This window comes from Neovison vison, chromosome 7, assembly GCF_020171115.1.
Source record: "Neovison vison isolate M4711 chromosome 7, ASM_NN_V1, whole genome shotgun sequence".
NCBI classification, from domain to species: Eukaryota; Metazoa; Chordata; class Mammalia; order Carnivora; family Mustelidae; genus Neogale; species Neogale vison.
This window is the reverse complement of record NC_058097.1, coordinates 6,410,171-6,434,403: the sequence shown is the minus strand read 5'-3', so window position 1 is coordinate 6,434,403 and position 24,233 is coordinate 6,410,171. Positions and strand designations below refer to the sequence as shown.

Genomic DNA, 24,233 nt, shown 5'->3' with positions numbered 1-24,233 from the left:
TGTAACATTATGTAAAAAAAAAAAAAAAAAGAAAAGAAAAGAAAAAAAAAGAGGGAAGGAAGGAAGGAAGGAAAAAAAAAAGACAATTTACAAAACCCTAAGTATCCTGTGACTCGGGCTCTGTTTAAAAAAAAAAAAAATTGTGTATTAAAAATCCTCAGGAAGGTGGTATACCAAAGCCGTAATGAGTGGTCTTGACATGATTTTATCTGCAAGATTGCCTTCCATTCATCATCTTCCAAATTATCTGTAATATTCACGCATCGTCTTTCTTAGGTTTGAATTATAATTTATATTCAGGAAAATCCACCCTTTTAGCATATAGATTTGAGTTTTGACAAAGGTATACAGTCAGGTGACTGCCACTGTGATGGAGATACAGAACACTTCCACCCCAGAAAGCTCCCCCATGCCCTTGGTAACTGGTCCCCACCTCCGCCCCAGCCGCTGGTGGCCACTGGTCTGATTTCAAGCCCCAGGGCTTGGCTCATTCCAGAATGTCACGCAGAGGGGAATCCTGCCATATGTCTCGCCTTGCCTCTACATGGAGAGATAACTTGGTCTGCTTATTGTTCTCCTACATGTACCTTGCAGAGCTGGGTTTCCTAGCTTCCCCCAGGAGGAGAATTTCATTTTCCTTCTCATCTGACTCAGCCTTTACCCCACGTAGGAATCTCCTCCACCGCCACTCTCTGATCATTGTGTTCAGATTACGGAGGAATTACCAGTTATCTGTGAAATCACCCCAGCTGCGCGAAAGTACCCAGGACAGAGGGGGTCCGTGGCCAGTGCTGGCTCACACCTGAATCTGAAGAACAGCATTCAGGGGCTCTCGGTCCCGGTCGGCCCCTGTCCCTTGCAAGCCCCCCAGGCTCCCGTCAGGGCTCTGTCTGGAAAGACGACCCTGGGGGCTCAACAGCGTGGTAGCGATTCATTTCTCTTCATGAGCCTTTATCTTGGGACAGTGGGAGAATATACGGGAAAGTGACAAAGGCAGTATGGAGTTTCCTTGTACCCCAAACCCGCCACCCTGGTGGTTGACGTTTCACAGAAACATGATACCTTTGTCACAGCCAGCGAACCAGTACTGATATGCTGTTACTAAAGCCCATGCTTTAGTCACTTTCCTTCATTTTTACCCAGTGTTCTTTTTCTGTCCCAGGACTGCATCGGGGAGCCCACAGTGCGTGGGGTGGTCAGTCTCTGTGGATGCAGGCTTCTCCAGCTGGGGACGCTTGCCCAGACTTGCCTGGGTTTTGATGCATCCTGGTCAGGTGTTTTGAGAAACATCCGTCAGTTGGGGTTTATCTGATGTTGTCTCGGTTACATCCGAATTATGGGTCTGGGGGAGGAGGACCCCAGAGATGCAGTTTATCGTTTCTCACAGTAGTTCCTTTTATTCGGCTTTTTGGAAGTTCCAGATGCTGCTCTAAGCCCTCGACAGATCGGAACTCCTTTAATAATGGGATCTCCTGATAATCCTGTCTATTAAATTCTCATTTTACCATTGGATAAAATGGGCTCAGAGAGGTATGGTAACTTGCATAATGTCACACAGTAAGAGGCTCAAACACAGGTCCCGTTCATTCTACAGATTTTGCTTTTAGCCACTATTGCTTCCAACAGTGGGAAAGCAGTACATCTGCTATTAAAAACCAGTATGTATTTATTTATACCCAACCTTTCCCCAAAAAGCCTATGTTGCAACTTCTAATCAAGGCCACATTGAGGCAGCTGAAGCAGGGTCGTGAGAAAGGCAGACGCGGGCGGTTAGCAAGCCCCGCCTCCCGGGAGTCAGGAGCCGTCATCTCCCGGAGCGTGCTGCCGGGGGCTCGGGGCGAGCACGGGGCCGCGCAGAGCCTCGTCCCGTCTCCGGGGCCCTGAGGAGGCCGCGGGGAAGCAGAAGCCTCGAGACCTCAAGGTGTCTTTCTAGAGGAATGAGGCCGGCCGTTTCCTTGGTCTGAATAACCAAGCCCTAATGATTTTCCGGACGGGCCTGCCTTTCTTTCTATGGTGAGGCGTGGTCCGGCCGTTCCCGCATGTCCTGGTGGCCACGTCGTAGCCTGTGTCCCGTGGTCTCTGGCTGTATCGAGGGGTCAGTGAACTGGAGTTTGGAGACTGACTGGACTTTGGGGAGGGAGAGAGGCGGGTGTGAGCCATACAGAAGGGCCTTCAGCACAGCAGGTACATGGTGCCGTTGCTTCTTAAAGGACATTTTAAAAAATTTTATTAATTTTTAATTTATTAATTTAATTTTTAACTTTTAAAAGACTCCCAAAAACCATCTTCCCAAGGATGTTATGTGTCGTGATTGTAAGTAGTACACGGATGAACACGTTTTCATTTGGGAAGATATTCTTTCGTTTATGGAGAAAATAATGATCAGCTTCCAGATGCCACGGTCTGTTTGGGCCCTTGGAACAGACCAGGTGGAAATTCTTGCTCCCCTGGTGCTGGAACACTAGCAGGGGAGACAAACAGTCCGCAGCAAACAATAAATATTTGAACGTGGGTTCAGAAAATAAATGTATAACCCATCCTCCAGACCCCTAGTTTCACCGATATTCTTGGGACAAGATGTGCTGTGCGAGCTGAGTCACCCTGACGGCAGAACGTGGAGAACATGATAGTACCCGGGCTGTTGGCATAGGGTGAGGGGTGCGGGGGGCCCACACATCGGCCTCTGGGAAGTACCAGTGTGACCATCTTGGTCAGACACAGCGGCTGGGGGACTGGCACCGAGGGGCCGCCGCCGCACCCTCCACCCTCCACTGCCCCCCCGGCCCCGGCAGGCTTGTTGCGCCACCTGGACCCGGGCAGGAGTTTCCAGGCTGTTCCTGCTTCTGCCCCTTCCTCCTGGGTCTGTTCCCCCTGCAGCCCTCCACGAGGACCCCTGGCAGGGCCCACAGGTCCCTCTGGGAGTGGCTGCCCCTCTCGCCAAGACCTTTCTTCCCTGAGCCTTCCTCCCCCTGGCCTTTGGCTCCTCCCGGAACATGCTCAGCCAGTGCCCACCCCTGGGCCTTGGCACAGGCCACAGGCTCCAGGATGTACGTTCCTGTCCAGGGCGCTGCAGCTCCTAGCCCGTGGGCACCCTATCTGGAATCTTGGTACAGCACTTGCTGTTTGCCTCTTTTGTTTGTTGTCTCTTTGCACTGCTGGGCTCCTGTCTTATCTACTGCTGTATCCCCAGCACCTGGCACATGGGCCTGTAATGTAATTGGTGCCTAATAAGTACATCAGGTGAATGAATGAGTGAATGAACAAATTGATTGATCAATCTCTTATTTCCTGAGCCTGGCGGCTGATCGTATCAGGAAAATTTGAGACACCTCACGCCCTCACCCCTCTCCACCGCACCCCCCCCCAACTCTATCTCTACTTTGGCAGACAGAAATGGGCATTGAAACCCTTATGGAGGTCCTAAATCCTGACAGTAAAATGAACTTGCCAGGCCACGGATTTCAAATCTCCTCCCCTCTTGCTTGCAGCTCAACGGAGCGGTTAAGGTGCTAATTTCTGAGTCACGGGTTCAGTTCTGCCCTGGACAGCCCCCTTCCCAGCTGGCTGACCATGGGCAAATCACAGGACATCTCGGTTTCCCCATCCGTGCAATGGGATGGTCCTGGCCCCTGCCCCGTGGGACTGTTGTGAGCATGGAAGGAGAGAGCGCTTGCCACCTGCCAGGGGAATGCTGGGCGCCTGTCCGGGCTTAGGAGATGTTAGCTGTTACAGTCTGCCGTTTCAGCTGTGTTAAACTCGCCTCTGATGCTGCTCGAGCGTGGCTTCCTGGGGTCAGAGTGACAAGGACCCTGCCGCGACCTGGTGGCCAGTGCGTCCCCCTGGTTTCTGGTGCCTTCTCTCCAGGACAGGGGAGCTCACTCGGCAGTGAGTGGCCGTGAATTTCTCTCTCCCCACCCTTACCCCAGCACTGATCAGTGATAGCTGTTTCTGTTCTTTGCACCCAACTTGTTGAGCTCTTGCTATGTGCCGGGCGCTGGGGAGAGAGGACAGGGATCAGGACAGACATGGGCCTGACCTCCCCGAGCTGCGGCCTGGCCAGGAGGCAGATGTCCGCAGGTGACACACAGTATCAGTCCCCAGTAATTAAATAGGGTGTGGGGGGGCAGCGAGGGTCCAGGGAGGGATGTGACCCATTGGGTTATAGGGTCTGGAGGGTAGCAGGACCCCCTGAAGTCCCCGTGCAGCTGAGGCCTAGACGGTAGAGGAGGAAAGGCCAGGGATCGAGCCACAACCTTTCTAGGACAAGGGGCAGGCTGAGTTTACAACGCTTTTGGCAGGTAGGCCACTGGGGAGGTGTACGAAGAGAAGAAAGCAGATGGGGCTCAAGGAAGGAGCAGGACCAGACCCACTGGGCCTAGAGAGGGTGGATGGGTGTGCGGGTTGCATACTTGGGCCACCAAGAGCTGTGGAAGGACACCAAGCAGGGAATAAGGGGATCGAGTGTGCCGACGTGGGCCATGGGACTGGGTGCTGAGTGGCGAGCGCTTGTCTGTGGAGGGAGATAAGACCGGGAAGCCGGTGGGGTCTGTGACTGCTTTTTGGGCTTTCTGGGCTTTCTGGGCAGGAGAAGGTGGTGGCTTGGCCACGGTCAGGGCTGAAGAGATCCAGAGCCTGCCCTGTGCTAAGCCCCACAGATGCCCAAAGGGACAATGCACAGGCTTTGCCCTCCATATGCCCCCAGTCCGGTTCCGACTCTGCACCCCCAAACATGGGCGCGTTGCCACCATGACCCATTTCCTGCAGCCAGGGTGCTGCCAGCCAGGAAAGACCGAATTCCTTTGGTTCCCAGAGTTGCCCAGTGTCTGTACCAGCCTGCTTATTGCTGGGGTGGGGATGTTTTCTGGAACCTTCTTTTGAGGCATGGATATTGTGACTGTCTTGTAACCAATGTGTGTCTTTTCTTTTTCTTCTCTCTCTCTCTCTTTTTTTATTTGCTGCAGCCAACTGGGTACATGGAAAACTCAGTCTCCTACAGCGCTATTGAGGACGTTCAGCTGCTGTCCTGGGAGAACGCCCCGAAGTACTGTTTACAGCTCACGGTTCCTGGGGGAACGGTCTTACTGCAGGTAGGAGAAACAAACATGAACAAGCAGTTTCTGTGCCCTGCCCCCCGTGCCCTCACCCTCCTCTTTTCCCTCCGAGGAAGACCGCCAACCACCAGGAGGCAAGGTTGTTTAGCCTAGGGTGCTTTTTCCTCCGCTGTAATAAAGGTAGAAACCAAGTCCCTCTGGGACAAAGGAAGAGGGAACATGCCCAGACTGAGCTCCCACTGCCGGCCTGCTGCGGCCCACAGCTTTCTGTCTTGTGCTTTTTTTTCTCTTAACAAACTTGAGAAATAGGTCTTCTGATCTTCATTCTACAGATGAGGAAACTGAGGCACAAAGCCATGTTGTTAGGCCTTAAAAGGCTATAGAAAAGCAAGTTAGTAATGGATGCTACCTTTTGCTGTACTTCAAGTGGAGAGGAAGTTCTTCTCGTTGGCCTGAGTCCTGAGACTCTGATGGATATATGAGCTTTCCCCTTGGGAAAGGGAGCATTTGGTATGTTTCGGTCAAGGCTGTTGGTTGGAAATGATGCAAACGTTCAAACTCTCTGAGGCAAAAAGAGAATTTGATGCTGTAACTGTATTAAGGTAACTGGGAAGTCTAAGAGAGGCCTTCAAGCATAGCTTGATCCAGGAGTCAAATGCTATTAACATTCAGTGCCTCTCTTTCTTTCCATCTCCTGGCTCTGCTTCTCTGGGTTGACTTCATTGTCAGGGAGGGACTCTCCATGCATGGGAAAGATGGACTTCTGTCCTTTTAAAAATGTGAAAGTCCATTCTCCTTCTAGTATCTTCCTAGAAAATCTCATAGAAGATTCCGATTGGCTCTGCTGTAGTCCCATGCCTCCCAGGGAATGCCCTACCCTGGGTTCCATACCCACCCTTGACCTTAGGCAGCGTGTACTCTAAGCCCTACCAAGGCTGTGTGGTCGGGGAGAGGTGGGTCCACCAAGAATGGAATCGTGGCAGAAAAAATTGCTGTAGCGCAAGCACAGGACATGTTCTGTATCTTTTCAGGCAGAGCCACCCCAGTTTCCAGCAGGGACCCCCAAGTCTGAGACTCCTCGTTAGAGAGAATGCACTCTCTCATCATTGGGAGAACAGGCCATTCTTTCAGCAACAGTTTCTTTCTCACTGTCACTCCAGGGAAATCTGCCCTGAGCCCAAAGAGACGCTTCCCTCAAACATGTTTCCAAAGTGGCCACGAGATTGCGTAACGGCCTTCGACCCAGGAGGCGCGCCGTTCAGCCTCTGAGGAACGCAGGCTCCACAAGCTGATTGCAACAGCTCATTCTTTAGGAGAATCCTCATCTTTACTGTCATCTTTGGAGGACACCAAGCCATGCCTGCCCCCGTGTTTTCCTCCTGCCCCTGGTCCCCTCCACATCAGCGATCTTTCTTTCTTCCGCGGGCTCTCGTCTCTTCCCTCCTCACCTCCAGTGGGCAGAGTTCTCGTGTCTGTCCGTCCGGCTCCCATGGGCTGGGGCCTCAGCCACAGGGGAAGATTCCGGGGGGCACAAACAGGGTTCTGTGGAGATGCTGAGCCAGTCTGGCCCCCGTGCTGGGGCAGAAGGCAAATAAGACCCTCGGCCCCATCCTTGAAGAGATCTGGGCCCTCTGGGGGGTGGAATGGTAAACGGTGGCTTCAGAGACAGCTAAAAGAGAGGCACATCCCGGAGGACTGGAAGCCCAGAGCAGGGAGTGACTCACTCGGTCTAGGGGTTCCAGAGGAGGCTCCCCGGGGGGATGGTGACGTTAGAACTGGGCATAGAGGGGTGAGTAGGAGTGCGCCAGGATGGGGGGGACACATTGGGGGTGGAGGCAAGGCGGGTGCAAGGCATAAATGTGGGAGAGGGGGAGGCATGTTCAGGGCCCCGTGGATGTGTTCAGGGCTGTTGGGTCATAGCCAGATCGTACTGGGCTTGTTGGCTGTGTGAAGAAGCCAAGGCTATGTCCTGAGCGCAGTAGGGAGCTGCTGAGGGTTCTTAAGTGGTGACGGGGAAAAGGGGGAAATGGAAGGATCCATCCAGCTGCAGGGCAGAGAGGTCTGAATGTGGGCACGTTGGAGGGAGGCAGGGGTGGGGGGGGGCTTGAAACAGCCCAGCTGGAGGAGGTGCGTCCCTGAGCCCCCATCTCCTTGGGGGAGTTGTAGTCGCTGCCTCGCCCACGGGAGGGCCTCGTTGCTTCTGGGTCAGAGCAGGAAGCGTACCCCCAAGGAAGGCTGCACATCAGTGAGGCCTGGAGACACATGGGTTGCCGGGCAGTGGAATGTCCCTTTAACCCAGGCCGTGGCTGCGGGCCGGCTGTGATGACTCGCCTGGCCAGGGCCGCATCCGGCGGCTGCACGTCAGAGCTCCCCCTGCCGAGCCGACAGGCGGGCCCGCTCCAGCATCCCCCCTGCTCGCCTGCTGCCTGCCCCCCAGCTCTGCGGATAGACAGAGCAGGAGAGCCAGGCTCAGAGCTGGGACGGGGACGCCGACGCAGCCCTCCACCCCCGTACCCGGGGAGCCCAGGTGGGTGCAGCGCGCCTCCCGCCACTTCCATCCGCTTCTACCTTGCTTCCTTCTCGTCATCACCCTCCTCCCCACTCCTGTGACTCATGGGTGGCGCGGCCGTCTCGGGAGGGGAATGGTTTCCCAGTCGTCGTGGAGTGAGCCTTGGGCCGGGAGGAGGCTGAGAGGTACCCGGAGCCCCAGGCTGGTGCCCTGAGGTGCCGGCCACCGTGCATCTCACAGGCCCTTGTGACAAGCGCTGGGATGCTTTGCTTTGGATTTGTCCTGGTTCACGTGACCGGAGCCAGAGCTGTGGCACGAGAGAGCAGCCCTCCCTGCTGAGGGGGGGGAGGGACCGAGACGTCCCCAGCTGTGCCCGGGGGACGAGGCTGATGGGACGAGCTCTGCGCGGGCTCCTGGTCGGCAGAGGGTGAAAATGCCCCGAGTCGTGCCTTCCGACGGCAGCCCCCGGCCACACGGGGCCATCAGCATTGTCACCGTGTGTCAGACGAAGACGGCGGATCCGCGGGCCACCGGCCTCGCCGCCCACTCAGTCGCCACATGGACGTCGTTGCCCGTGGGACAGCGCGGTCAGGAACGCCCCACCGTTACAGAAAGTTCTGCCGGACAGGGCTGGGCCCCAGCGCCACTCCTGAGCCTGTGCTCCACGCGCGGCTTCCCGGCCGGAGGAAGAGGCCTCACGGGGCTCGAGGGTCTGGGGTCGCCCAGCGTCACTGCACACGCGCAGCTCTTCTACCTGGGAGTGGGGTCGGGTTGCAGGGGGTCCCCACCCTCTCCTGCCGGCCCCTCGCTCTCAGGTCTCGGAGAGCTTCTCCGGATCCATGTGAATCTGTTTCCCCTCTGCCTCTCTCTGTTCCCTCTCTCTCTGTCCCTCTCTCCCCTTCTCTCTCTCCCTGTCCCTCTCTCTGTCTCTCTCTCTCTGTCCCTCTCTCCCCTTCTCTCTCTCCCTCTATCTCTCTGTGTCCCTCTCTCTCTGCCTCTCTCCCCCTCTTTCTCTCTCTCCCTCTCTCCCCCTTTCTCTCCCTCTCTCCCTCCTGAATCTGTCTCTCGCCATGTTTCACTCTCTGCTTCTCTTGCAGTTTCATTTCTCTGATGTCTGTCTCCAGGCCTCTGTCCAGCCCAGCCCTTCTCTCTGTGCCTCTCGACTTCACTGCCTCTGTGTCTCCTCCTCCCTCTGTTCCTCCCTCTCCAACCTCCGTCCCTCTCCCAGGGACCTCCTTACAAAGCTGCTTTGTTAGCATTTGAATCGGTGCCTCAGTCGGACCCCTGGGAGCTGACCTATCCGAGTTCAGGGAAGGTTAAGAGCGGCTCTTAGGCCCCGTGCCTTCGCCCAGCCCAGAGACACCAAGCGCGCTCTGCCCGCAGGTCCAATCGCCAAAGACGCCAGCCTCTCAGCCTGGTGCAATTGGTGTGTTTCTGGATGCTTTGTGTTTTTCAGCGTGAGCCCCTAATGCCATGTTATTAGGATCCCCGGGTGCGGAAAGGACCTATTTATCTTCTTTCCCCCCTTAACGCCCTTTGTGCTGGTGTTTCTTTGTGAGGAGGTGACTACACAAGAGCATAAATGACGCGATGGAAGCACCTGGGGGGCTCCTTGCCGGCCCACGGGGTGGGGTGGGCAGCATTCTGGACCCCCGTGGCCCTGACCACCGGGGGATCCGTGCCTCGCAGTCGGTGTCCACGTGTCCATGGGAAGTAGACAGAGGCCCCCGCTCTTCACACAGGTTCTGGGCAGAACCAGAACCAGGACACTGTCCCTTCCCAATGACCCTCCGAGACTGGCTCTTCTCCCAAGAGGATCTCCAGAGGCCGGGCGGCAGGGGCAGGGGCAGGGCGGGCTCCCTTCTTACTGGAAGCCGGCGAGAAGGAGCTTTCCGCTCTGAAAAGCACGTGCTGTTTTTTCCCTAAGAAGTTGGGCCAGGAAGGAGAACTTGGGAACAGTCACCCACAGTGCACCCTTGGCTGTTTTTCTCACCTCTTGAGACAATACAACAATGAGAGAGAACTTGGCAACTTTCGAAGAGGAAATTAGGCAGAAATTGCCTGGAACGGGCCCTTCCAGTATTCGAAAGATTTATCGCTGGGAGAAGTTGGCGCTGGCTTGAGCGGGCCTGCCTCTTTCCAGGGGCTCTTTCCCATGCTTGAGTCGAGTGACCATCAGTCTCTGAGCTATGCCCCATGTCCCGTGGGGCCAAGTCATGCTGGCTCGGCTGCCTGCCCGGCGGTCTGGAACCCCTGTGCAGAAACCCACCATGTCCCCGGGCCACACACAGCCCAGGCTACTCTGCCTTTCACTGGAAGGCACTTAGAGATGCCTGCACTGGGATCCTGGATGTCCCCCAGCAGCCTCCGTCCTCTGGAACTGGACAGACCAAAGGAAGGAGCAGCTCCTCACCCACCCTCTCTGGCTCCATCAGTGAGAGATGCGCCTCCCCTCTTCCGGAGTAAAGTTCTGGTCCACCCTCTTGTTTGCAGGGTGGGGCCTCCTGGAGACTGGAACTGGAGCCAAGTCCCTCCTCCTCCCCCTCACCGGCATCATGCCTTCAGAGTTCCCAGCCCCAGTAGAAAAGGAATATGCTGGAAGCATTGATGGAAGCCTGGTGGAGCCCAGGCACGTGGCCCTCATGCTTAGGGTGGACAGCCTGTGCAGCCAGACAGACCTGCGTCCCCACCCAGCTCCGCCGTGCTCTCTCTGGGTAGCGTTGGGCGAGCAGGGGTAACCTCTCGGGGCCAGTGACTTACCTGTGAGCTAGAGCCACGAGACCTGCCTCCTGGGATGACATGAGGGTCAGTGTTACTACGTGTAAGATACTTCGCGCCGTGCTGTCACGGTAGATGTTCGGGAAAAGACCGCCATGACTGTTTCTTGGTCTTGATCAGGTATAGCTGGGGAAGAGGGTATCAGGGCTGAACGGTTCCTGTGAAGTTTTGCTGCACATGACCTTTTCTTCAGTGCGCAGAATGGGTGACGCGTCAGCCCTCCATCCACCCCATGCGTTTGTACCTCTGTCCATCCATCCACCCGTCCGTCCCCCCGCCGTCCTTCGGTCCTCACCCACCCGTCATCCATCCGTCCGTGTATCCGTCTGAGCACTCACTCGACAAGTCAGCCCGTCTTTACTCAACAAACATCTCTCGGGGTTTTGTGGACGTGGGGCTGAATAGGTCGCACACGGTGCCCGGCCTCGCAGAGCTCCTGGCCCGGAGGGAAAGAACAGCCGCGAGATGAGCAGTTGCAGGACGTGGTTCTGTTCGATGAGGGGGAGGCAGGGCCAGCCGGGTCGTGCCGCACTGTCGCACTGTCCCACAGCTGCAGCGACGCGCGGCCCCCACCTCTCGGGGGCTCGGAACATCAACGGATTACTTCTCGCTCAGGCTGCCCGTCCTCCGCGGTCGGCTGGGAGCAGGGCTGATGGAGCCGGCACCTTCCGGAACGTTGCTGGTCACCACGGCTGGGCGCCCCCTGCTCCGTAGCGCCTCAGCCCCCGAAGGCTTCCCCTGGAAGGGAAGTGGGTCACGTGGGCCCGATCCAGCCCGCGGCCGGCGGCACCGCTGCATGCGGTGCTGGAAACGTTGGGGAGGACCCCGGTGACGCCCCTGCAAGTCTAGGCCAGGTTTGCTCACTGGAAGCGTGGCAGGAAGGGACAGGTTGGGCTAGAGTTGGGTCCTTTCCCTTGGTCCCTGGTGCATTCCGAGACTGCCTACGTGTGTGTGTGTGTGTGTGTGTGTACAAATGGGCTCTCTACTCGGGTGTGAATCTTCAGCTTATTTCAGGCTGTCAAAGGGTTTCAGGTTCCCACAAAACCCCAAAAAACTGAGAGCTCCTGGGCCAGGTGATCTCTTTGACCCTTTGATTCAAGGAGCCTCATTGGCTGTAATGGACGGCACCTCCACTCTTTGCCTTAGATGAGTGCGTTGGGTGGCCTTGTGACCCCAGCGTTGGGAGGTTCATCCAAGGGGACTCTGCCTCCTTTCCCCATCCTGTGGGTGGGACAGATAAAGCGCGGGGGCCGGATGGGGCTCTGAGAGTGGCCGGAAGGAGCGCAGGGCGGTCGGAGTCGAGGTGCTGCAGGAGGCGAGTGGTTTCGAGCTCAGCGAAGAAGGGGGGTGTGTGCCAGACGAGGAACCCGGGCACTGAGGGTGACAGTGTGGCCAGGGGCAAAGCTAGCTCAGCTTCTGGGGTGGGTGGCAGGGCCCTCCCCCCTGCTGTGAGCCTCGGTCCCTCACCCCAGAGTGACGGGTGCGCGGCATTGTGTCCGATGCCCGGTAGGTCCCCGCAGCCCGTGTTACTGCCCTGTGGGTGCCCGTGCCTCGGAGAGGCGGCTTCCCGGGCCTGTGCTGGAGATGGGGGTGGGGGTCCAGAGTCACACAGCTCTTTCCAGCCGGGGCCCACCAGCTGCTCCACTGAACCCAAACCTGCCTTCTTCCCCGAACATGACACCGAGCTCCTCCGGTTGAAACGCTCACGGGAGGATGGATGTGGCCAGACGGCCGGCTCACGTTCTCCCACATGAGGGCAGACCTGGAACGTGCAGGGTGTTCTTCCCGGAAGGTTAGGCTGGGAGCCAAGGTGACCAGGGCGGGTGAGATGGGGCTACGTCCCTGCAGACGCCCTCCTCCCCCTCTAGGCCATGAGTCTGCTGTGAAAGGCTGGACGTAGTGGACCCAACTGACCCGGGGACAAGGTCCCAGCCACCAGAGCAGGAAATCTGGGTGGCCCTTCCCGCTCTGCGGCAGGCCGGGCCCACTGAGGTGTGTGCAGAGCCAGAAGGCCTGTAGGGGAAGCCAGGAGGCTCCAGATGTCATCAGAGCGAGCTCCGCCTCTGGGAGACGGCGGGCTCCCTCAGCAGCAACAGGGCAGAGAAGATGCTTTGGAACATCTGTTTTGGAGCAGGAAGAAGGGTCCAGTGGTGCCCTGGAGATCCATCCGGATTCCCAGATGCAAGCAGCCAAAAATGCACTCCGGCAGTCTCCAGTAGAAAAGGAATATGCTGGAAGCATTGATGGGAGCCTGGAGAAAAGGCTTGGAAAATAAACTGGTTCAGTGGTGGGACCCTGTCCCGGGCTGGTATCCCCTTTACAGGAAGATACTCCTGCCTGCCTCATGAGGAATTCTTACCTCCTTCGTCCTGAGTCACTTTGCTCAAGACCCAGAGTCCCGGGCAGGAGCTCCTGACTTTGCAGCCTGGATCACCTGTCCACACTCAGCCATGGGGGGGGGGGAAACTTCCTTAAAGATCCCTAACAGGGTCTCACACATCAGGGAGGCCCCCAGAACGGGAAGGGGCTGTGCCAGGTACGAGGGAGGCAGGTCTGTGTTGGGTCTGGTCGCCGAGTCACCGCCTGCGCCTCATGGCCACTGCCCCGAGGTTGGTGAGTTCGTTGGTTCTCCTGTGACCAGACCTGAGCACGCCAGGCCCTGCCAGTCAGCACTGGTCATCTGAGAAAACATTCTGCCCTCAGAGAGCTCACCGTCCACTCATTGATTTGTTCATTCATTCGTTCAGCTGGTCTCGCTCGGTCACCTGGTGCCCCAGACCCTGGGGACACACAGGGGCATGGTGACAGTCACACGGGGCACGTGTTTGCGGGGCAGCGTGCTGAGGCCATTGGGCGCAAGAGAGGGAGAGAGGCACTTCTCCGCCTCTCCTTCCTCCTGTCCTCTCTGTCTTCCTTTGTGTCCTCACTGGGCCATTCATTCTAGCCAGTGACACCCTAGGGACACTGCCTGGCTCCACTGTGCTCAGTGTGTCCCCACCTCCCATGCTCGTTTCCCATGGCTGCTGTGACTCGTGTACCACAGACTTGGAAACAACAGAAATGCATTATTTTTTGGTGGTTTTAGACGCCGAAGGTCCGGCACAGGTCCTGCTGCGCTAGAATCAGGGTGTCAGCGGGGCAGGGCTGGCTCCTTCCGGACACTCTGGGGAGCGTTGGTCTCCTTGCCTTCTCCAGCTTCAGAGAGTGCCGGTGGCCCTGGCCTGTGGCCGTATCCCTCCAGCCCGTGCTCCGCCTCAAGCTGTGTGACCTCCTGCCTCCCCCTTGTCAGGACCCTTCTGATGACAGTGGCCCACCCAGATATTCCAGAATAGCTGCCCCATCTCAAGGGCCTTCACTGACTCCCATCTGCAAAGCCCCTTTGTCATGTCCAGTCACCTGTTCACCAATCTTTGGGCGTCAGTGGGCAGCCTTTGGGGGGTCCTCTGGCTGGCCTCCCACGCCTGCCCCTCCGTCCGGCCAAGTGAAAGAGCTCAGACTCGGGGTGAGCTGGGGCCAGCTCTTCCCAGTTGTGGTCTGGGGACATCTCCCCCGCACCCCGCCCCCGCCACCCTGTGGCACAAAATTGGCCAAGGTGGGATCACTGACAGCCAGAAGGTGGCCCAGGCTGCAGTCAGGGCTTTTTGTTCTGGAACAAACTCATCAGCACCCCCCGGCCGCGGCCGCATGGCACCCGATCGTCACTGTTTGTAAAAGCCTGCACGCGCCAGGCGTGGGGATGGTCTCATTGTTTGGGATCCTTGCGTCGTGCTCCCCAAGCATGGGGTGTATTTTATCATCCTCGTGAACCAGAAAGGCCATGAGATCGCAGAGCTCGGTCAGCACTGAAGGGAGGCGAGTCGGCCCAGACTGTCCGGGGCGCTGCCGGTCCCACGGCTGACTCTCCTTCCTCCTCCGCCTCCCCAGGCAGGTCGCGCAGGCTCTGGGTCTCTGGCGGACTCGAACCCAGGTCTGTCAGAGACTCACACAGAAGGTGTCCCTGGGGCCACTCCCTCCTCAAGGCACAGGTGCGAGCTTGCCTTGCGTCCGTGGGCTGGTCTCAGTCTGTCTGAGATACAGATGAGTCTCTGAGCTTGCCCGCGGGGACCTGAGGCCCCGCTGCACTGGCCACTGAGCTGGGGCATCCGTTCAAGCCCAGAGGGTCCCCCAGACTCTGCCTGGGAGAGCAGCTAAGCTTTATCAGCAGTTCGGGTTTGAACTGCTGGACAGAGGGGGGACCCTGCATTTGTACCCGCTTGTGCCTACGTGTGTGTGTGTGTGTCCATGTGGGTGGGGAATAGATGTTGGATTCTCGTGCTTGGAAAGAGGCTCTGGCCTTCGTGAGAGTCACTGGACCATCAAGGTCAGGGTCACCTTGGAGCAGAACCCCCGTAGGGTCAGACGAGAATAAACACTGCATTTCTGCTCTTGGGATGGTCAGTGGGAAACTTGGAATGCCATAGCTGTGGTTTACAGCATGGGTCGGACGGCCTGGGTTCACGTCGTGGCCCTGCACCTCCTGCCTGTGAGCCTGTGGGAAACATCCTAACCTCCCCAAGCCTCAGTTTCCTCACTTATACCTGGGGTGATGACGTGGACACTCCCAACTTCCCAAGGCAGACTTGCGAGGACCCGGTAAGCCAGCCGCATGGGCCCCAGTGCTGATGCAAGGGCGTGCATTAGTGTTGGCCAGACCTTCCCAGGCCCTGTTTTATTTGGGGGAGCTCGTGACGACGGTGGTGGTGACAGTCACGACTGCAGTCGTGTGACCCCTGCTATGGGCCAGGCCCGATTCTTGGTGCTCCCAGGAATCATTCCCAGTCCTCATGACATTCCTGCAAGGTCAGGGTTCGTGGCCCCACTTTACAGATGAGAAAAGTCAGGCCGAGTTGCCAAGGTCTGTGCACGAGGGTGGCTTGGATCTGGGAGGGTTTTGCCCTCGGCGTGGTGATTTTTAACTAGGGACTGTCTGAGTTCAAGGCTGGGCTCTTTCTTCCCTGACCTTCTGTGGTTAAAGCCACAAGCTTTGGAGCCAGCCTGCCTGGGTTTGAGTGCACTCAGTTGACGTGAGATCTTGGAGTCTCGGTTTGTCCCTCTGAGAAGTGGGCATAGTGCTCGTCACCTCACAGGGCTGTTGGGAGGACTGATGGCAGAATGTGAGGCTAACAAAGGCCAGGCACCTGGAGCAGCGCCTGGAAGAAAGGAGGCCCCAGAGCTGCTCTGGCCCCCAGCATCTGACCACCAGGCCTCTTTCCGTGCATCCCGGCCCCTCCCGTCAAGGAGCGCGTGCAGTGACTGCTTCCAGCCGCCAGTGTCCAGAGTCACTCCTACCCAGCAAAATAAGCACACAGGGACAGTGAGGTCTTGTTTCAGGAAAATCCCCCTGGTAGCGCCTCTGTTTCAGTTCTGTACCTGAGAGGTTCCCCTGTGTGAATTGCTGTGTGAGGGCTACAAGGCAGACCCTTCTGGGTAGAGGAGGCTGGGCCGCGCGTGCTTGGGCCCTGACATGCAGCAAGCCCGTGACGGCCTCGCTGTCTTCTTGTCGTTGCAGGCTGCCAACAGCTACCTTCGAGACCAGTGGTTCCATTCCCTGCAGTGGAAGGTAAGTCCTGACGCGGTGGCTCACCGAGGGCGGCCGGCTCTGTCTCGGGCCGCCTCCTGCGGGCCCACAGCTAGTCTGTTACCTAGAGGTGTGAGGGTGGACATCTCCCACCTTCCAGACGGTTCGGCCCAGGAGCCTTCCTTGCCCCATTGTGGAAGAGCCTCCCCCGCTCTTCCCTCTGATGTGCGATACCTTTCCCTGTGCTGGCGTTCCTGCGCCCTTGGCCGTGGACGTTTCTCGTGAGCTGTCTGGGATTGTGCCTGCTTCCAGAAGGATCACAGAAATGCTTGCTGAGCGGGGGCTCTCCTGAGGGGCTGGGTGAGACAGGCCTCGGGGTCTCGAGAGGCTGGGTTGAAAGTGACTTCGGACGGTTGCTCCGAACATAAACCTGCCGGATGTTCAGGTGCCCAGCCCTTCTCTCACATCTTCACTTCTTTCAGTTTCCTGCTTCTTTGGCCCAATTTTCCTGTTCACCCTCCGCATAGGAGAGCCCAGAGCCTTTTAGCACAGAAGGAGATGAGGCCTCTGCTGGTCCCTTTCAAGACCCAGGGGCCAGATCTGCCGAGAAGGGGCCTCCCAGCCCCCCGGGGAATCCGCGCCGTGACCAGGGTGTGGAATGTGCGGGCAGCTTCTCCTTCCGCCCTGCCCCCCTGTCCCTTCCGCCTTCGGATCTTTTAGTTTAGAACAAGCCGGGACAGTCCTGTGGCCTCGCTGAGCCAGCAGGGTATGGCTGGAATGCCCGGTGCGTGTCCTGAGCTGTGGTCGTTACCGTAAGCTGGAGAGCCGCGGAGGGTGAGCGGCGGGCCCCGTGCAGGGCGTCAGGCCTCGGGCGGTGTCGGACTGACCAAGGGAACACTCGGAATTCCTCTCGTGCCTCTGAGGGACTCTCGTCACAGCCGGCCCAAGGACGGAAATACAACCCCGGAAAATGACATTCCTGGTCCCAAACAGGGCCGCGCCTCCGGTCTCCCCCGACAGCTGCGGGTCCTCTCGCTTGGCACCTGTGTGGCAACCTCAGAAGCTCCACAAGAAGTCTCCGAGTTGGGGCTGTGGAGGGAAAGGATTAGAATTTATTGAGCACCTGCTGTGTGCCAGGACCGTGAAGCTGGGCGCATCGTGGCCATTTCACCCTTGCCGCAGCCCTCGCAAGGCTGATGACTGTCACCGCTCCCGTTTTATGCTCGGGGACGGTGAGGCGAGGCTGGCGCCCAGCTCCCACAGCTGGTCAGGGCTGGAGGCCGGTTCACACCCAGGTGCCTCTCAGGCCTGCAGGTTTCTGAGTGTGCAGGCAGAAGGCAGCGGGGGGCAGCGAGGAAAGCAAGGTGGCACATTCCTGCTCACGGAGTCAGCAGGAGCTCCGGAGGGCTCTTTCCCCACGGGATTATCCCTCATCCCTGAGGCCTGGCTGTGTGCGGCCCTGTGTGTCCCAAGACAGGCCGGGCTGATGTCAGGACCTGCCGGGGGCCCGTCTGGGGGCTAAATGCCAGAGGAGCAGGGAGGATGAGAGGGATGGTGTGGCTGGGGGGCTTCTGAAGGAAGGGCTCATTTCACCGCCACGAGGGCCTCCTCCCCCTTCTCCAAATGCATTTTCCAAGTGAATGGAAAGGTCACTGGGAGGCTGCCTTGCTGTGTCTTAGCTCAGGAAGGGGCAGGAAACTACTGCCCCCTCGACAGTGGGGAAATGCCTCCCTGCAGAGGGGGCCAAGACCCCTGTCGAGGGGCAGGCTGGCTGTCTTCCGTGTTGCGCCCAGCTCTGCCCAGCTGGGCCTGTTCTGCAGCTGCTGTCTGCGGCCTGTGGGAACACCTGAAAGGCGGTACCTGGGGAGTTTCTGAATGGTGTGTGGCTGGGAGGGAGGGCTCAGACGGTGGGCGTGGAGAGCCGAATGTCCGAGACCGACTGGCCAGAAAGATGACTTGAAAGTGACAACCTTGAAACGTACAAATTTAAACATCAAGTATTGTGTGTGGGATTCAGACAGTTTGACCAAACAGTTACAGAATCGGGGGTGCCTGGGCTTCCAGCAGTGTTCAGGAAGGCCTGGATGTCTGCACTCAATTTTGTGGTGTTTGGTATCTTTATGGTTGTTAAATCTATTAAAAAAAAAAAAAAAGTTCCCACCCCAAAACAAAAACAAAAACAAAAAAACCCCAAAGCATCCAGGAAACCCCAAGTCAGAGTTTCAAGAAACTGGCAAATGCCTGGCAGTGTGTGGCCCTTTTGCCACGTGGTAGATGGTGACCTTTGTTCTCACTGTATAAGCTTTTACTGGTGTGTTGGGCGGGTTAAGACACTGGCGGTTTTCCCCCTTTGACAGTTGCCCCTCCCCCAATAATTTAGGTATGCTGCCACCAGGTGGCAGTGGTATCGTAGTGTCCGCAACTTGGTTTCAGTTTTGCTGGGACTGGAGGAAGCATGCTCTCCTTTTTAAAATGGTGAAGTTTAAGGTGCCTTGGAGACCCTTTGGGCTAGCAAAATGAGCTGAAGACCTGGGTTCGAATTCTGCTTCTGTTAGGGTCTGGGTAGGTTCTAGGAAGTGTTCATGAATTCTGATGCAGATACAACGTACCAGGCATGGCTGTGCACATTTCTGTTCCTTGTCATTCAGCAGATGAGGGAACCAAGGCTCAGAGAGTTCTAACAACTTGCCCACAGGCACAAAGCAGATCTCAGTACAGATCTACGGGTCTGCCCTGCCTCTCCGGATGTGCCTGATCGTGACCGTGGGACCCTTCAGCCCACTCAGGATGTGACCTTCTGCCTCTCCTGCCTATTAGAGCCTCTCTTTCCGCCATATTTATAATCAACCTTCTTGGCTTTTCCCCTTTCCTCTTTTTAGTATCTTTTTAGAAAATAAAAAATGAGGACTCCAGAAACCCTGCAACCTCAGCTTGGTTTTCAAAATTTTCTGCATATTGTCTTTGTTGTTTCTGCTACATCAACGTGTGTGTGTCATTGCTGCGGCGCACGTGGAGAACCCACTCTTTTATTTGTAAGGAATGCTGCCTATTAAATACTGTGTTCCCATTGGTTTAGTTTTTACCGAGTTGTACGGGTGTCTCTAGGGCCTTCTCAACAAAGAATTGCTCCCAAGGGGAGCCAAATGGGTTCTTTGGGGCTTAAAAAACCTTGAGTTATTACAATAGTACTTGGCCCTCTGAAGTTCAACCCCATTCAACAAAATCGGTATTTTTTAGTATTTAATTTCAAAGGGAGGAAGGGAAATAGGAGGAAAATGCCCAAGAGGGCTCCTGGGAGGGGGACTGGGCAAGGATAATTAGAAAAAGGCTGAGAAATGCTCAGTCCGCCCCAGTTGGCATTGTAGGATACAGATGTGATCTTCTCGCCGGCCCCTGGTCCGCCCTGGTAATGCTGGTGCTCAGTGACCTCAGCGCCCAACTTCTGCCTTCTTGTGCCGTCACACTATGCCTGGGGTGTTTCCTTGGCCCAGACCCTGCTTTGAGCATCGTGTTGTCTCCCTGAATAGTCCATCGTTACTGACACTTACGTGTGAGGACATCTGAGTCCCCGGCCCATGCTCCCACGGGTACCCAGAAGGGTCCCAGCTCCCAGGTTCCCCTTCCCTGCTCCCTCCACCCCTCTGCCAGCCCCCCTCTTCCTCTCGGCCTCCTGCCTTTGGCCAGACTGCTCAGGGAGCGCCTTCTTGTAGCAGGACGGCCAGCATCTCCAGTCCCAGGAGGGAGGGTGGGACGGGGTTCCTCTGGCTGGTGGGACAGCAGTGCCAGCCCTCCTAGGACCTCCAGAGCGCAGCACCCTGAGGGCTCCCTGGAGGGGCCAGCCCTGTTTGGTTTGGGTGGTTTGGCCCCTGAGGCCAATTCCTATGGGTGTGTGAGCACAAACAGTTTGACTGAGTTAATGAGGCCTCGTTTCTGAGCAAGAGATGCACCTTGGAGACCAGTTCCTGTGGAGACAGGCCTGTCTGGGTGTGAAGACTGTGAAGGGACAGGCCTGCCTACATGTGCAAGGCCATGAGGGGACAGCCCCGTTCCTGAGTGCCAGGCATGTGAGGGCATCGTGTGTGTTTACAAAGCAGTAAGAAGACCGGCCTGTTTCTGTGTCCCAAGTTTTGAGGCAAGAGGTCGAGGTGTGCACAACAGTGGGGTCAGGCCTGTCGGGGAGGGTGGGAGGAGGCACGCCCCAGGCCCAGTAGAGAACCTCCAGCTCTGGAAAACGGCCTTTTCTCTTCCGGGGAGGGGTTCCTGTGTGGGCCTTTGCGCAGAAGTCCTGAAAATCAAGACTGTTTATCCCTGGGGGAAGCTGGATTCCTAAGAACAGTCCCCGAGGCCCATCCCAAGTGCTGGGGCCAGAGAAGCAGAGTCTGCTTGAGACGAGATGCTGACCTGCTTTCCTGTCCCAAGGCTGCGGGGCGGAGGAGGCGCGGGGCTCTGGGAAAATCCCTGCTCAGGTTGGCACCCTCCCCGGCATTCCGCCCCGGCCACGCCGCCTCCTCTCCCCACGCAGGTTTCCCCAAGCCCCTGGGGTGGCCGCAGCCTTGCTCACCCCATCCCTGGCTCCGTCCCTCTTCCGTGCAGAGCAGGAGGGTGGGAAGGAATGTGGGGTGCACATGCCTGGAGGAGGGAATGGGTGTGTTTGTGTGAGAGAGAGTGTGGCACGTGAGAGGTAAGCACGTAGGAGTGGACTGGGTATGGAGTGGGTATTTGAGCCTCGGTTTTCTTCTCTATCAAATGGGGAAAATCCAGCACCTTGCTCACCGGGTCGCGGTGGGGTGGGGTGCCCTGCCCTGTGTGAGGCGGTTGGAAGGGGGCTGGCAGCCACAGCCGGTGTGAGGCTCCTGTCCGTGTGGCTTCGCCACCCCCCACCCAGGCCCAGCCCCTGCCCTGCCCCTGCCAGGCGTGTTTCAGAACTGGGGACGGGCAGGAAGGTCCACAGGAGTGAGGGCCTCCGCCGTTCTTCGAAGGGTTGTGAGCACCACTGTGCCTGGTACTTCGTGCACATTCGCTCCCTGGTCTTCACTCCCCCTTCTCATAGATTGGGGGGCGGCGGCAAGGACATTGCCAAGGACAGCCAGATCCTAATGACGCCGCAGGCGAGCTTCTGCAGCAGGCCCTGGCTGAGCCTGACGTGGAGGTGAGCCCATCCTGTGCTCGGAGCCCCCACTGAGGCATGGCCACTGTCAGGGTCCTCGATGTGCGGGTGAAGACGGCAGACGGAAGCCTAGGACCCCGACCCCGTAGGGGGTTTGCAGGGAGCTTTCAGGGGGCTGGGCCTCTCACCCCATTTCCACACGGTGAGAGGGCACGGTCCAGCTTGTGCCCACGTTCCCAGGCAATCAGGTCAGGGGACAAAGGGCCCTAGAAATGATGTCCCCTCCTCAGAGGGAAGCTCCTGGAGGACGGATGGACCCTACAGTGGGTTGCCCCCAACTCTGACCTTCCTCCTAAACCCACCTCCCTCTTCCTTTTTGGGCCTTTCCTCCTGGGGAAGAGCCACTTTTAGTCCTACATCTGTGGCCTCTGGATGCCTCTGGGCCCGCCTGCTGACCTCCCTGAGCTGGCAGCCCCCCGACCCAACCCGTGTGCCTTGAGTCTTCATCTAGCTCCCCTGTACCCAGCAAAAGCAGTGAGTGGCCATCATCACCCCACTGAATCCTCACAAACCCAAAGAGGAGCCTGGTCTTCCTGTTGCCCATTTCACAGATGGGGAAACCGAGGCTGAGAGCTTAAACCCCTTGCTCAGGGTCAGTGGCGGAGCTGGAGTGTAGACAGAACCCCGAGTCGAGAACCTGGGGTGGATCTCAACTGCCGGGCATGTGGCTCCCAGCTGCACGCGAGTCAGTTCCTGAGGCGAACACGTGCGTCCACGCACACGTGCTGGACAGTTCCTCGCCCTCGTGAGCTGGCACTGCCCAGCCGGCCCTCAGCTCCTTTCTGTTCCAGAGCCTGGCGTGTGCAGGACCTCAGTGTTTCTGTTTTGTGCAACATCTCATGAGAGCTTTACGCCTTTCTCTCAGTCTCCCAGCCATCCGTGGGAGGATTATGGGAATTAGCCTTGGCTTGCCAGTCCCGTTTCTTGTGGGTAAAGGCTGATTGCCCTGTTTGTCCTGCGTGCCCCAGGACCACTGTCAGGCCACCTGTCCTGGGCCCAGAAGGTCCACCTCTAGGTGACCAGCCTGCCTCCACATCTGCCCCAAATGCACCATGTCCCCCGTGTCCTCAGAGGCCAACATCGAGGGTCTGTGTGCCCAGACCCAGACGGCTCCCAACCCCACTCTGCACTGGCCACTGCCCTCTGCTGTGGCCCCTGGCTGGGCTTGCCTGCCCCAGCCAAGATGCCCCCTTGTCTGGAGGGAAGACAGTGACCCCTGTGCACCCCTCCCTGCCCCCATGGCCCCCCTCTCTGTCCTTCCTCCCCTTGTGCTCTCCATCCTTTTTGAAAACACCTTCACAGCCACACCAAGGGCAAAGCCACTGGGCTCCTGCCAGCCCCCACCCGAAGACTGACTTCGCTCTTGCAAATGTCCTCCCTGGCCTCGTGTGCCTTTGCAAGGATGCTTTGGTGGCTGTGGCCGTCCCTGTGGCTTCAGCACAGCCTTGCTGCAGAGACACCTCGACGTGTCCAGGCCTGTATGCATCAGCTCTCCAGGCTACATGACATCTGTGAAGAGGTTGTGGCCTTGTTTACCGCACGACTCACTATGGCTGGGCATTCAGGCTCTTCTGGTTTCCTCTGTTGCCGATAATGCAGTTGTGCCTTTCCCCAGACCTAAGTTTCTACTTCTCGGGAACTACTTTTTTAAGGCAGATTTCCAGAACAGTGGCCACTGTTCTGGGGTATGTTTTGCAGCCCTTACCACATTTGCCAGTTGGCTCCCAAAGGAGTAACTTCTGCCGTGCCTACAGTGAGAGCTCGGGGCCGAACTGCCTGGGTTCAAATCCCAGCTCCGCATTCACAGGCGGTGTGACCCTGGGCCGGTTGCTTTCCTCTCTCGGCCGACTTCTCCTCCTAGAGTGGGGCTCACAGTAAGACCAAGCTCATTAGGTTCTTATAAGGATGAAATGGGTCAGTAGAAATAAAGAACTTAGAAGGGCACCTGCTGTGTGAGTGAGTGTTAGATCAATGTTGACTGTTCTTATTCTGCTTTAACGATCAAAGACGCTGTTCTCCTTTGTGCAGAAGTGTCCTAGCAGACGATCCAGAAGGAAGGCAGCATAGGCAAGGCTCGTGTGCCGTCGGCCCGCGGGGAGCCTGTGACAGGCGTCACTAATGCATCTCTGTGCTCGGTTCCCCTGTGGCAGAGCCCTTCCCAGCTGAGCCCCTGCTGGCTGGCCTGAGGAGACGGAGGGAGCAAAAGCTTCCCTCCTCCCTGCATTATGACCTCCTAGACGGTCATCCATCCAATGTTGCTAGGACCCACATCTCGTTCTGTTGGCCCGGGCCTGTGCCGTTTGGGGGCTTGTTCTTGGGAGAAGTTGTGAAGCTTCCCGACTGAAACTTTGGGTCTGGTTCTCCTCTGCTTGGGAAAGGCATGAGTGTTACCTGCCCACCTCTGAGAAAGGAGGCGAAACGGAAGCGGGACAAGGATGGGTGGGACTTGGCCGCAGCCCTCTTACGGGCCCAGGCACACGTCGGCTTCAGCCAGATCAGAAAGGCCAGAATTCCATCCAGATTCATTTGTGGCTGTCGGTTAGAGAAGGTTTTATGACTTCTTAAGAGGGGGTCCCAGGCTCGGTGGAGAGCGGTGAAAGGGGTGGATTCCCCCCGAGGCACAGCTCATCCCAGCCCAGGACGGGGGTGGGGGGGCCTACGTGGAGGGACAGCGCGCTGGAGCAGAGGCCCTCACCGGCTGCTTCGCGGGGACCTGTGCTCTGTGGAATGGAGTGGAGGCCCCTGGGGCTCAGGCTGCCAGCCCCCGGGAGGGCCACAGTCTCCAGAGACTCAATGGGCCATTGGGGCCCTATAACTAATAACAAGGGCAGCTTCGGGGATTGAAACTAACAAGTGGCAGAGGGCTGGGTAGCCTTGGGGAGGAGAGCTCACGCTCTTGTGGGCTGTCTTTACGGTAGACAGAATGATTGTCAGATCCCTACTAACATCAGGAGCTGTGCTGGGGGCTTTCGAGTGTGTGTGTATGTGTGTGTACTCTCTTCACATCACTCTGTGTGTGTGTGTGTGTGTGCGAGCGTGCGTACTCTCTTCACATCACTGTGTGTGTGTGTGCGCACGTACTCTCTTCACTGTGTGTGTGTGCACGCGTACTCTCTTCACATCACTGTGTGTGTGTGTGCGCGTACCTCTTCACATCACTGTGTGTGTGTG

The 24,233-nt window shown here is 57.5% G+C and overlaps 1 protein-coding gene across 1 annotated transcript in view; it reads left to right on the top strand.

The window, feature by feature from the left end:
- Positions 1–24,233, top strand: part of LOC122911200 (c-Maf inducing protein) — a 220,256-nt gene that overhangs the window by 130,835 nt on the left and 65,188 nt on the right. Inside the window, exons 2-3 of the mRNA XM_044255667.1 lie at positions 4,962–5,087; positions 15,887–15,937. Coding sequence (XP_044111602.1) covers positions 4,962–5,087; positions 15,887–15,937 — 177 coding nt within the window. The remainder of the gene's footprint in view (positions 1–4,961; positions 5,088–15,886; positions 15,938–24,233) is intronic.